Genomic DNA, 15,299 nt, shown 5'->3' with positions numbered 1-15,299 from the left:
ACCCTTCTCACAGCTGTGTGAAACTTTTCCTCATCACTATGCGCATGGGGTTTTGGAAAGAATGCGGGCAAACAAATGGCTTGGTTAACATGAAAATTAAAGACTACTTTCATGAGAAATTTTGGGCGATGGTGGATATAAACTTTATCCTTATAGAAAACTGTACCAGAGTTCTCAACTTGCTCACCCTTTTGCCTGAGGTAATAGTCAGCAAAAATGCTACCTTCATGGAAAGTTGAAGAAGGGAAAAAATGGCCAGGGGCTCGAAGGGAGGTCCTTTCAATTTTGCTAAGAATAAGTTCAGATCCCGAGGGATGGGGTCTTGTATATGTGGCTATAATCAGACCAAGCCCTTTAGAAACGGGTGACAATGGGGTTTGAGAAAAGGGATCTATTATCCATCAAGACGTGGAAGGCTGAAACAACTGACATATGCATCCTTATACATCTAATAGTCAAACTCTGTTTTAGATCTAGAAGATAGTCCAGGGGTGTCCACTTCTGGAGAAGTCCTTCCACTTAGCCAGGTAATTGTTCCTAGTTGACAGTTTTCAGGGGATGGCCTTGACAGACCTGGCACTGACAATCCTCTCTTGGGAGACACAGCATTCCAGCGAGGTTTCTCCCCTGAACACTTTGAGTGTCTACCTCTGTCTGGCTTCAGGACCGATTCAGTTCAACGAGGAACTGAACTTGAAAAAGGCCTAAGCCTTTTCTTCAGTATGAGGGAACGGCCCTGAGGATCAGCCGGCATCTCCAATGAAGCGCTCTGTATCGAAATTGATAAACTTGGGGCAATTTCTCCATGTGAGAATTCCAACAGGGGTCAAAGTGCTGCGTCCTTAGGCAAGCACATAAGCCTCCCCACCCTGTTTTTTTCTGAGCAGGGCTTGAATCTTTGCAAATGTGACATTTGTTACTAGCATGGGATTTCCCCAAACATTTCAAGCAGGCCAGATATGGATCGCTGACTGGCATGGGCTTTGCACAGGTTCAGAAGGACTTAAATCTCACCAAATGAGGCATTGTTCTGGTACTGATATTGGTACCAAAAGATAAAAAGTTGTCAAAAAAAAAAAAAAAAATCACAAAAACGGAAACCTAGCACTAAAATTGTCTGAACTAACTATAACTAAAACCACTAATCTACAACAAATAGGATCTTTATTCAGAAAGGAGAGGAAAACACTTGAATTAACAAGTCTGGATTGCTCCGACAACTGTCACTGGCGGTAAGAAGGACCTGAGGTGTATCAGGGACAGCTCCGCTCCCTTTTACCAGCATGCAGTGTGGCGATAGAAGATACTTGAGCCATCCCTATGGGTACCACTGAGGGGAAAAAAATCTCAGACATTTCTGCAGGTGCATAGTTTTGGAACCAGGGAGGCTTTCTCCCGAATGGCATACTAACGATAACTACTAAGCTAAAATATAAAACTATTTACAATGAGTTTACTTTACAGGTAATGCATGGAGTGAAGGAAGACATGATTCTGACTCAGGCCATGTGGAGGCAAGAAGGAACTGGATCCTCTTCTACCCTTGAAATATGAGGAAACCTACTGTGTATATGTGGGTCAACGGATGCTGAAAAATTTCTGGACTCTAGGGAGCAGCACTCAAAGAATATATATTTAGACATTTCTACAATAAATATTAACTACAGTAAAAGTAGAGAGAAATATTCATTTTACTCAGCATTTCCAGCAACAGCTCTCTGCAAATGTGCTAGTTGCTGCTACTGTGTGTTGCGGAATGCCAGGTGCTAAATACTTCTATTTTTAATATGTTTCTGTAGTTATCTGAGACCAAAGAAGTTTTAACTTTGTATCATTGGTAAGAATTACAAAGTCAGCCATTTTTCACAATGAAGTCATGCACACCAACTCCTAAATTAACCCAGCAGAAAATTCCTCCAAGACATTATCCCTGCACTGCAGCCACCATGATTGCAAGAGAATACTGTGGCTTTAGGAAAGCAGCATTGCTTTAGGGTGGAATTTTGATATTACATTCATTTCAGAGTCATGAACAACAAAGTTGTCATGAACGACACACACACACACAAAAAGGGACATGCCTGGGTTGCAGGACAGTAATATAAAGCACTGGAGTAGTAGCTCATGAGTTCCTAGTCAATTAATAGTATGCTCATTTCAAAAGTTGGAAAACTCAGTGAGACTATATCGTCCTGTGATTTCCAGTCCATTTTATAGTAATGCTTCAAGATGGAAACAGCTATATAAATATGTAATATTTACAGTAAGAATTTAAATACATCATCATCATCACAGCGTTTAAGAGCTGTAGTGATAGACGAGGACCCAATTGTGCTAGCACCATAAAACAAAGAACAAAATGAAACCTGGGGAGGATTTTAAATTTATAACCTTATAAACCTTGCACTAGAACCTTTGATTTTCAAGTATCTGTGTTTAAGTAATCAACCCTGTGTTCTGCATTGAACTTTTACAAATAAAGATGAAAAGAAGAGAAAAAATAAACAAAGGGATCACACCTCCTTCACAGTCAAATATATGTTTTAATGCACAACATAAAGAACAGCATATTCAAATAAACAAGCCTGGCAAAAATGTTAATAAAAGAAGGAGGGAGCCTGAACACTTGCCACTCAGAAGAGACAGGATAATGTGGTTTGGCAACTGCATGGGGTTTTGATGATAGCAATATCAAATTATACTTAGAATGTTTATTTGGACCATACAGTTGAAGTTTCAGGTTGAGTGTTTACTGTTCAGTCCACTATAACTCAGTGGGAAGGGGTATATACAGGGGAATATGCCAATAAAAAGATTTGACAAGCTTACCCAAACTGAAGCTTACATGAATGTCTCCTTGTATATTTTCCCAATATAGGTACTAATAACCTTTTTTCTATACTGTTCGGCCTATTTTATCATTAATATAAAGCAGAGCTGTCAAGCAATTAAAAAAATGTATTGCGATTAATCGCATTGTTAAATAGAATACCATTTATTTAAATATTTTTGGATATTTTCTACATTTTCAAATACATTGATTTCAATTACAACACAGAATACAAAGTATACAGTACTCAGGTTATATTTATTTTTGATTACAAATATTTGTGCTATAAAAAAAAGTATTTTTCAATTTACCTCATACAAGTACTGTAATGCAATCTCTTTTTCATGAAAGTTGAACATACAAATGTAGAATTATGTACAAAAGAAATTGCATTCAAAAATAAAACAATGTAAAAGTTTAGAGCCTACATGTGCACTCAGTCCTATTTCTTATTCAGCTAATCACTCACACTCAGACAAACAAGTTTGTTTACATTTGCGGGAGACAATGCTGCCCACTTCTTGCTTACAATGTCACCTGAAAGTGAGTATGGGTATTTGGACGGTACTGTTGTAGCCGGCGTCGCAAGATATTTACATGCTAGATTCGCTAAAGATTCATATGTCCCTTCATGCTTCAACCACCATTTCAGAGGACATGCTTCCATGCTGATGACAATTCTGCTTGATAATCCAAAATAGTGCGGTCCGACACATGTTCATTTTCATCATCTGAGTGAGATGCCACCAGCAGAAGGTTGATTTTCTTTTTTGGTGGTTCAGGTTCTGTAGTTTCCGCATTGGAGTGTTGCTCTTTTAAGACTTCTGAAAGCATGCTCCACACCTCGTCCCTCTCAGATTACAGAAGGCACTTCAGATTCTTAAACCTTGGCTTGAGTGCTGTAGTTATCTTTAGAAATATCACATTGGTACCTTCTTTGCGTTTTGTCAAATCTGCAGTGAAAGTGTTCTTAAAACGAACAACATGTGCTTGGTCAGCATCCGAGACTACTATAATATGAAATACATGGCAGAATGCTGGTAAAACAGAGCAGGAGACATACTATTCTTCCCCAAGGAGTTCAGTCAAAGTTTAATTAACACATTTTTTTTTAAACGAGTGTCATCAGTATGGAAGCATGTCCTCTGGAATGGTGGGCAAAGCATGAAGGGGCATACGAATGTTTAGCATATCTGGCACATAAATACCTTGCAATGCTCGCTACAAAAGTGCCATGCGAACACCTGTTTTCACTTTCTGGTGACATTTGAAATAAGAAATGGGCAGCATTATTTCCCATAAATGTAAAGCAACTTGTTTGTCTTAGCAATTGGCTGAATAAGAAGTAGGACTGAGTGGACTTGTAGGCTCTAAAGTTTTACATTGTTTTGTTTTTGAGTGCAGTTATGTAACAAAAATAAACAACTGATATTTGTAAGTTGCACTTTCAAGATAAAGAGATTCCATTAAGGTACTTGTATGAGGTGAATTGAAAAATACTATTTATTTTGTTTATCATTTTTACAGTGCACATACAGTGTAATAAAAATATTATAAAGTGAGCACTGTACACTTTATAGTCGGTGTTGTAATTTAAATTGATATATTTGAAAATGTAGAAAAACATCCAAAAATAGTAAATACATTTCAATTGGTATTCTACTATTTAACAGTGCAATTAAAACTGCGATTAATCATGATTAATTTTTTTCAGTTAATTGCATGAGTTAACTGCGATTGATCGACAGCCCTTATATAACGACTAATTAAATATCAGACTAATATAATTATGAGGTTTTTTTTTAAAAAGACTTAGCAGAAATGTAACTGATGATGAATCTATAGTACTGGTGATAACTAAACTATTTGTCTAGTTCTGTAACTAAGTCCTTCACTTCCATACACTCTTTGCTACAGAAATTAAGATGACGACAACTTATCCTACCGTTTTCTAGAGGAGCAGGTGCAGATGACTCCAACCTCATGTCATCTTGGTCATGTCGGGTATGATTAGCAGCCAAACTAGCCCACTGGGACACCCAACGTTTACTTCCAGATGCAGCAGAGCCTTCCTGAGAAAAAAAGAAATAAGACAAGAAACAGCAGATTTTGCTTAAAAGTATGTGATATAAAGTTGATAAACTGGTATATTATCAAAACACAGATGTGTCTGAAATCTTAATTATTTTCATGGAAAGTGCAAATATTAAAGGAACTAATTTTAATTTATTTTGGAGAATCCTAATGTTAATACTGGATTGACAGTCTTAAATCCTTTATTGCGCTAGACAGATGCAGAACAACTACAGGCTGTCATTTTCCCACTGTGATGAATATTCAAACAATATATATTATGTGAAAGAATATATGCCTAGGTGAAACGAGATTATTTCATTCCTGAACTTAGAGGAAGTTGTTGACAAAGGTAGAGCTAGCAGGCTTTAACCACTCAAAAATTAATATTTTTTTTCCAGGGGGAAAAAAACCCCAAAAGGGCAAGGCAGATATTTTCTCCAGAGTAAAAGGGAAGCTATTAAATTGACCCTGACAGGAAGACTAGTTTAAGGATTGGAGAAGCCAGATAACTTGGAGTACTTCAAAAAATAATGGGTATTAGTAGCATATGTAAACATAATTGCCGGAAGATAAAGGTGTCTGGAACTGTATTTCTACATGAAAATGTGAAGTGACTGGAAAAGGTATCTGGCTTTGTACATTATAAATAAACTGTATCGTTAAAGTCCAACAATATAGCTTCATGTATGAACCAAAAGACTGAATTGCATTTTTGTAGCCAAAACAAAGGAAGCTGAGGACATTTTTTAGTTTAGATAAAAATTAAATGATTGGGTTTACAAGATAACCAGGATTGTCTTAGAGGTGTCACTGTTGTCAATGTAAGGAACCAATGATCTGGAAAGAACAGGGTCATAAAAGATAGTATCCTGAGAGAAACTATGCTTGAATAGCTTTGATTTCTATTTACTTAGCTTTCCTTTTTAATCAAAGTTTAGACTTCTAAAATTAGGCTTATATACAGGACATGTCCTTATGTCTATGTGTTGAATTATATGACTCAATTTATTTTTACTGTTGTATAATTTAAGATTATACTGGAAAAGTTCTCTAAATATGCAAATATAATACTGCTATTTCATCTAACATACCGCAGCATCACTGTCTGTGCATCTCACTCATTCACATAGACAAACAAAAATCATATGTCCAAAGGCTCTACTGAAGTTAATGAAGACTAATAGGATGGATACAAGGGGGGAGGGGAGGGGATTGTGTGCAGGGAATTCATCTTTAAGAGTCTAAAAAGAACAATTTTATTGACAATTTATATCTCCAGTGAAGATGGGTAACTGTAGCTAGACAACATAGATTAAGGTAGAGGAACTGAGACCCACAAATGTACCTCACGAAGAATCTGGATGAGCTACCTGCACTCTTGAGAGTTTAGCTGAATCTCCATTGTCCACTGAATTCTTCGCACTTCCAATCAGACTGCCAGTTAGGGTACATTGTGATGGTCATTTTCCCACTTGGAACTGGACTGAGATTCCTACATATTTCATCTAAATCATCTGACAGTCCTGAGACATTAGCAAATATCAGCAAACTATTTTACTGAGTGTCTAAAGTAAAAGGTTCTATATTCTATTGACAATTTTGAGTCAACCCCATCCACTCAATCCTTCTTTAAATGTTTAAAACCCCAAATCATTAATTTGTTTAGATTTCACACATAGAAATAATATATTTTAAAGAACAAAACAACTGAAAATCATTCTCTCATTTAATTGTCAAGATTTGAATTCATAGTACTGAATTGCCCCTGCTGATGCAGTTGACATCACTAACACAAAAGAGTGCAAAGAATGCTATGAATCTAGCTTCCAACACTATTTTAGGAATGTGAAATGCAGGAGGAACCCATCAACCTGATCTTTGCCATTAGACAAACTTCAGCAATTTGAATTCATTTTTCAAAATCAAATGTTACAAGTTTCAGTTCTACTTATAGAAAATTAAGGCAATTTTTCATTCACTTTAAGTGTGTGTATTACTGGCCACAATGGAGAAGAAAACGATGGCAAGAAGAATGACAGATCTTTCTACAACAGTTCATATATTGTACTGAATTATATTAATAACTTGCAGTATTTAAAGACTAATGGAAGAAACTTTTGTTAACATCTAAAGGTTCATCTTCCTTTTTGGTTTACCCTAAACTTTATTTACTTCATTTTCCCCTGTTCCCATTCACAGTATTGTTTTTATTACAACATAAACTCCTGCCAAAATATGATGTAGAGACCAATTAACCACCTGTGAACCATATGCTAAAGGGAAATATGAGTAGCTCAGCTTATACTACCCGTAAACCCAGGAACTTAATCACCTTTATCAGAAGTCTGAACTCTATCAGTTTGTGGAATAGAAGATTATGGCCAGCTTTCGCAGACCCAAAAATTAATGATAACAAAACGAGCTTTATATTTTACTTTCAGAAGACAATTAAATTAGTTACACTGCCAACATATAACTCCTACTTTTTATGTAGTATTCAGGGCCACAGGTTATGTTGCCAAACCTCTGCTATAGTATTGTGTTGTGAAGATAGTCACATTATTCAGCCTCCCTTCCTTCTTAAATTTCTACTACAATAATGAATAGCTTACCAAAAGTGATAAAGTTACAAAATAGTTTTATTTTTAAGTCTAACATACATCACCATGGTGGAAAACATCCAATAGGACACACACATATATCAAAAAAATAAAGTTACCAACCCTATAGTTATTCCTATAAGAAGTCGTACCAACAGCCTCTCAGACTTCCAAATCACCAGGGAGACACCCTCTGAGCATCATCTTATGTTGCATAAGGAGTTTCCAAATCCCCCCGTCTTTCAGACAGTTTCAGATTTAAATTTGAGACTCTGACTCTCAAGCTATTCACATTGACCCAACTTTCCCTTATTCACTCCTTTTACCTCCATCCCCAATGAACTGGAGCATCAAATAACCCCTTACTGTGACTTTTAGCTCTAAACTCCATAGAGAGCAGCATATCTTCAGGTAAGATTTATGGACTATACACCAAAGGATTGCTACAGACAAGCTTCAGGTTTAAAGGACATGGCTGAAAAACTCCTACAGTACATAACACAGAACACCTTAAGTCACGCCAGAGCAGTTTTTTTAACCAAAGGGAAAAAATGTAACTACCAGATATTCCAGGCTGAGTGCTTTGGCTATAGGAATGGATCAGAGAATTTATTGACATCCAAATGATTTGTTTTGAAGGATCGAGTTAATGCAATGCAAGTATAAATGATAAAAATAAAACCTTTATGAAGCATAGTGATTCAACTATTCTACCTAATATGGGTGCAATATGCTAAGTAATCATACAGAATATATTTACTCACACCTCAGAATATTTACTAGCTATATACTACTACTATTACTTAAGCGAGCAGAAAAAGTGAACATAGGCATTCAGAGCTGTGCAAGACCATGATATCATCAAACTGGTGCATGTGAACCTGAAAGTAGAGTGCCAAAATTTTAACAAGACTGCTTCCATTTTGTGCAAAAAGTAAAAGAAAACCATGAAGTAAAAGAGCAGAGACAAATTTTATGATGTTAGTATCAAAGTAAAAGATTACAAAACTGTGGTTAGTCTGAAGTAATCTTACTGCTGAAAATTATGTGCAAACTGTGGGTGAAAGGGATAAATCCTAATCTCAAACTGGTTAAGTATTCACATTAATCAAATTCATAAAAAAATTTACCTCGTTAATTATCCCACCAAAAACTCTCTAAATGTGCTAACAAATTTCATTAGCTTTTTTCCTTAAATCATGCTGACCTCTGGTGGCAAGTGGCTGCTGTTTAATATAGAAAATACAAGTGTTTTAAAATATTTTTATTGAATGGTTGGAATCGGAGGCTGAGCAGGTCATTATTTATTCAATAATTATGAACTAAGCTGCAATAGTTTTATGTTAAGTCAAAGAACTACATATAATCAATCGAAATCTTTTACTCACTCCATTCTATTTTATTTTGTTCTATTCCCTCCATCAATTTCAGCCAATCTCAGAATATTTAACCATTGCCATGTAATACAAGATTGCTAATCTCCTCAATGAAAGGTGCTAATTTCACTCCTTCATTTGGATGTATATCTTCTTCTTGATGTATTACAAGCACTTCAAACTTAACACATCTAAGACCAAAATTATCTTTCCACCCAAAAATCCTTCTGTATGACTATTGACACCACTTTCACCCTTCCAATCACCCAGACTTGCAACATGTATTTTTTTTATCCCTTTCTCCTTTTCATTCTACTCTCATATCCCTTGCCTCATCCTGCCTCTTCATCTGTGTCTCCAAAACTTATGATTATTTTTTTCTCTCTAATACGAAAACAGTTTTAGTATGTATTCTGGTAACTTTGTACTTTAAATACTGCAATCCTCTCTCTAGTTCATCCAAAAGGCTATTGCCATGATCATATTCCCATCCTCCAGATGCTTAAATTTGAATTAGCTTCTCTTTTTCTTTTGCTTAAATACAATCTACTTCTACTTTCAAAGCCTTCCTTAACTCCTTCCCCAACTACAACTGTCTTCATCTCTTCCTGAGTTCACTCTGACTCTATTCAGTATATCCAAGATGCTCTTATGACAATTCTCTTGGATTATTTACCCTGTCATGACTTTGCACCTTCTTTGATATCACCCTTTGTGGCTTGGAATAGCCTCATAAATAAAGCTGTGCCAAAAGCCCTCCATCTCCAAACACTTACAAACCTACTAGTTCTGCTAAGCATTCTGACTATAAAGAGACAATCTGATATTGCAAACTAAAGCACACCCAACTTTAAAACTCCAGCAGCATGTAGGGGATTTAAACCTGCCTTAAACAGGCAGATCAGGATTCCTGTGCAGGAGGAAATCCACAACTGGCATTTAGCAGTATAGGTGACTCTACACCAGCCACTCCTCACCACTCCAGCATAGATGGAGTGTGAACCTGTTTGGAATTACAGGGGGTGACAGTGATCCCCAGCCAACATTATGGCCCCTAGAGGACAGTTATTAACTGGCACAGTTTGGAGCTGCTTTCAAACTGCTCTAAACTATGCTGGGGATGGTAGACAACCCCAAGAGTATGCAACCATAAACAATTCCTTTGCAGCTCCTTATTCAGCTGTGCTCAACATTCCCTGGTCACAGCTGAGGATTCAGCCCACGGTAATCAACTCAAATGAACAGACATAATGGAGTCAGTTTAGGAGACAGTGTCAGTCTTCATTCTGTATCTTTTGGCATTGGTTAAAATCAGGTACATGTTATAATTGTGGCATAATCCCCTTTTACCTGCAAATAAACTAACACCAGCCTAGAAACTCAAGCACAAAGAACAATACACACACAGAGACGCACACACAACACTTGGCTATGTGTGCAGTTAAAGAAAGACAAAAAAAAATCTTCCCCCTCTTTAGATAGTATTGGAAGATGGAGAGGACACAAGGGAGCTGAAAGCTGAAGAAAAGGAAACAGGAAAAAACACAATAAGTCAGTGGATTTACAGCTGAAAGTAATGGAGCAGGACAAAAGAACTTGTTTAACAAGTTTTGTATTTTGGTTTATAGCATAACTATTATGAAAATAATATTCTCACAGTCACTATTCAAGCATACATTTTAGATATACTACATATGTCAACATCATGATTGCACAGTAACTATCATACCACCAAACAAGATAGATTCTGCTATGGTAGTTTCTTAGTAACTAAAAACAACTTATTTGCACTAGCAGGTGGTAAGCACACAGACACGTGTCAAGGTCTTGATAAATAAGAACTTAATAAACTTCAACTGACCTCTTGCTGGACCATCTTTCACCATAAGTCCTGCCAAGGCAATTAAGAGATGCCCTTTCTTTAAGTCATGTAGAACATCATCCTGCATCAATCTGATTCTGTTCTATTTCTATTCTATTCAGCTTATCAGACTGTGCCCTTCAATCTGCTATCTGAATGCCATTCAGGAATCCAGTATTAGGTATGACAAACATCTGTCACTTGGATATAACTGATTTATATATACAGGCTCAGAACTTCTAGTCCTTTGCCTAATTGACAAAACCACACCGCCTTTCAGACATCTAACATCAGTGCCTTCTCAAAGGCCAGGTCTCAATTGCAAGCTCCAACTCCGAAGATGTCCATCTGTATTTCCCTGTGACTGTTTTCAGAACTTATACTTTCTATGTGGGTCACTTAACTGCTCATGCTATATTTCCTATAACTGCACACAAGTACAAGCAGAAGGTAGCAAAGCTTAATGCCGTCAAGATTTAATTTAGCTACCTCTAACAGCAAAAGTTTTGATAAACTATAATACAATAAAACAGATAAGAAAAATCAAATTTTTAGAGACCTAAATTAAGGCTTTGTATGCAAAGTCTTCTGTGGTAGATGCTTAACACTCACAGGTCAACTATTAGTGCCCTCTCTCTTTTATTGGAAGAAAAAAGAAGACCATCAAAAATTATATTCTACCTCTGTGTCAAGAAATCCAGTTGTACTCAGTGGTCTTTTTTCTTCCAGCACTACTGTAGCAGAATTTATAGCCCAATCTTTTACTAAATCTTTCTGGTTCTCGTTGATAACAGGCCTATTATAATCCTGGCTGTCATCCACTCCAAACACCTGAAAATGAAACAAATCATTATACATATTAACCCAATGCTTTCCCGATTCAATGTTCAATTTTAATGTATGGATGGTGTCAATATTGGCATAAGTAGTCAGATCCTTCATTTTAAAATGTTTTTACATGAATCTGACATCAACTAATTTGTTGTAAAGAACAGATTATAAGTTTTAGAAATAGAGCAGATATTTGTCAGTTTCCCAAAATTCAGGGAAATGGTAGTTGAAATGACCAGATATGAAACAATGATTCTTCTGATCAAAATAATTAAACGGCACAAAGATAGTGGCCAAATCAGTGGCAAAACAAGAACATTTTAAAAAGTATTTGCCAGGTATTTTTTTTATATATATATATTTTCAAAAACAAGAAATACATGTACTTATATTTGCTACTGGTTCCCTCAGTGTGCTACTGTTCTAATTAAAGAAATATTTCTATGTTTTTGCTTTTTCTGAAGAGTTCCCATGTTATATATCAAGTGTTCGTCAATCTCATCATGTGACCCACATCTTGAAAGAAACTATTTCTTGGACCATCTTCTCTCCCGCTGATGTTTGCATGACCACCTTTCCCTAACTCTGGTGACAGAATAACATCTCTGCAGCAACTAAAGTAATTGCTTACTTAGAAAAATAATTCAGAAAATATTAAATGTGTTTTAGTTTCTTTTAATGCAACTTAGAAGGAGAAGAGTCAGCATAAAGGTACTAGTCATTTTTCCATGGACCACTGGTGGGTCAGGGACAACAGTTTGAAAACCACTATTATAGATAGCTTGCAGTTATTTTCAAAAAAGAACTCTGTGGGGTTTGGGAAATAAATACTTTAAAGCCAAGAAACATATTATTTGGAAAATTCTGTTTAGAGAGATTTAAATTAACTTTATTACTACTCTGCTACGGGCTCCAACACTAAAACAGGATATTTATGTTTTTCCCTCACTATAATTCTATGACATAATAATTGGCTCTTGCGATGTCCGAGGATTGTTTTGTCATAAGGAATAGGGAGCTATTTAAACAACTTCTCTGTTCTTATAAAAATGTCACTAGTAAAACACCACAAAAATAAGTAGATATTTTTTCTAAATGCAATATTTTTCATAGTTTTGCAGAAGGTTTCTATGGATCTTTTATAAATGCTTTGGCCAGTACTAATAGATAAATCAAGATGCATTGCTAACCAAAATTCTGAACAAGTTTCTTATGTTTAAAAGTCTATAAATCAGCCAATTCACCACTAGATGGCCACAATCCATAACACTTTTTCCATACCTAAGAAAACCAGCAGAAGCCCAAGTACTGTAAAGAGGCACGTTTGTTTGGGTTTTTTTGAGTGAAAAAGAGTTTTGCAGGATTCAGCCATACAAATTCCCATTTAAGCCAATTATGTAAATTTAGCCTCTATGAGTCCACATATATTAATATTTGTGTTTTGCCAACACTTGAGATTGAGAAACCATTTTCAAATTTGTTTTATATGTTTGCACAGTATTCTAGTGCAAAGAGTTAGCCTTCCACCTGATTCTATTATTTATAGATAGAACATGCCTAAAATTCAAAATTAATTGCTTTATTAATTTTACACGTTAATTATGTCTTGATAATCTCATACACGAGTTATTTTAGAAGCACTTGGTATATCTTTTGAACCCAAGACAGGCATGATACATGATGTGATATCCACTTCCCCTTCTCTCTCTCCATTCTCCCTTCTTTTCCTGCTGCTTTTGACTAGTGCGGGTAGATGGCAAGTTTTACAGATTCAAATAAAGTTAACTATCATGCTACCTCTTCTTTTCTTTTACTTGCTTTCTGCAGCTACTTCATCTTCCTCGTTTTATTTTCAAAGAATCCTTTTGATTAATGCTTTACAATTCTCTTTAGAAACTGAAAATAAATATGGATTATTTTATTGCATCAATGCTGTAGAATAATGTGATTTGAATGATGCTTCACTCATACATACCTAATCAGAACTACAGGAGTAATTTGCTGCATATAAACTATTATTATCGGACAATATCTGTTTACTATGCCAATGAATCTCTTCACCACTCTGCAAACACTGGTGTTTAAAATAGCTTTCCCTTTCAACATTAGGTCTTGTGGACCTGAAGCCCCAATGAAATCATTCTGCTTCTTCTGTTATGGAAATCACTGATGTGACAGGTTGAACGTTAAATTCTGCTTTGTTCTGTGAGGGTGTACTTGGGTTGGGGACAGGATGCAAGGAATATCTTCTCCTTCCACACAATGGTTCTGTGAGGAGCCATAGGTAAATGCTGCTAGTAGTGCTCCCTCAGCATGAGGAGTGGAGTACTCTATAGCCCTAGGGAAGTGTCCAGTTGGATTGGGGGTTAGTACTCAGAGACAGGAAAAGGGGGAGCATAAACTACGTCTTTTTTTCAGCAGCTCAGCACATTTCCCGTGTTCCAGAGGCTTGTTTTTCCTTTTTGTGTTTCTGCCCTACGTGGGCAAAATACCACATAATCCTACATCCTGAGTGTTAATACTTCTGTTCCCATCCTACCGCAGAGCTCCTCACTGGAGCAAGGATATGATCTAGCCCAATGAATGGTATTACAGGATGAAGAAAGAAGCAAGGAAAGTTCCTAAATTGTCTTAGTCTTGGATATCAGCATCTCAGTCTATTAAAAAATGAATTTCATAAAAACACTCAAAAGCATTTTTCAATAAGGATCATTTTAATGCCAAATTTCAACTTTATACAACCAACCATTTTGGCTATAAAACTGGTTTTTAAAAAAATGTTACCTGAATTCTTCTCTAATGGGAAAAACTTTTTTCCCCACACTTATATGATTAAACACTTTTTTTCCAAATTTAGAAAAAAGTAATCTTTGAGCAGAGACTTAGCCTGCATTTTGAAAGTTTCAGAAAATTATGAGTCAACTTCAAATAATTTACAAAGTTTTGAAAAGGACAATTGGTCAAATAAGTTGAATTTTTGGAAGTCTGCTAGACTGTCATCTACTGGAAGGTTGTACACACAGTTTGGTGAACTTCACAAACAATGATAATCACCACAACCCTCTCTCCCCCATCTTCTGTCTTTCTGTGAGACAAGTAGGTGTTATCACTCACGTCACACCAAGACAGAAAGATTAAATGACTTGACCAAGGCTACAGAGGAATCTGGTGTCAGAAACAGAATTAGAATGCAGGCCCATGCTTCATCCACTAGAAAACACTATCATCACACCATTGTACTATCCCTCCAAAGTCACTGCCTGTTCAGCAAAGGAACCAGCTCATTTGCATGTAGTAAGCTATGAGGGAACATAGAAAGCTATGAACTCTCAGTGGTAGCCTACAATGCATTCTCCTTCCAGCTTTTCAGCTATGAGGTGACCTGAGAGCCTTCCAAATAATGCATTTTTGTTTGCATGATTCTCAAAGCAAAACTTTAGATGGCTATAATGGAAGGGTATAAAATCATAGTGGGTAAGCTTTCAACCTGAATGATCAGTTTACTTTGGTTTATGTTTCCAAGCCACCATCACAAGGCCTAGAAACTTACTTTTAAAAGTTTCTTTTTTACTTTCCTAGCTCTTGTTGGGCCTCAGACGGGTCCAAAGTTCAGCTCTGTGGTCACTGCTGCTTCTGCTTTATGGGAAACCTTGAGTGTGTCATTCTAATAGGGAAATGAAAATTCTGATTCAGTCAGATACCCTATCCAGAGTCAAGACAGGTGG

The 15,299-nt window shown here is 36.3% G+C and overlaps 1 protein-coding gene across 9 annotated transcripts in view; it reads right to left on the bottom strand.

Moving 5' to 3' along the window:
• Positions 1-15,299, bottom strand: part of CEP170 (centrosomal protein 170) — a gene marked incomplete in the record, with an annotated part of 185,383 nt that overhangs the window by 53,122 nt on the left and 116,962 nt on the right. For 8 of the 9 annotated variants that reach the window (XM_034765012.1, XM_034765013.1, XM_034765016.1 and 5 more), the window contains 2 exon segments: positions 4,776-4,902; positions 11,425-11,574. In XM_034765012.1, the coding sequence (XP_034620903.1) occupies positions 4,776-4,902; positions 11,425-11,574 (277 nt within the window). 9 annotated transcript variants of the gene reach the window in all.

This window comes from Trachemys scripta, chromosome 3, assembly GCF_013100865.1.
Source record: "Trachemys scripta elegans isolate TJP31775 chromosome 3, CAS_Tse_1.0, whole genome shotgun sequence".
Classification (NCBI taxonomy): Eukaryota; Metazoa; Chordata; order Testudines; family Emydidae; genus Trachemys; species Trachemys scripta.
This window is presented reverse-complemented; position numbering and strand designations above follow the sequence as displayed.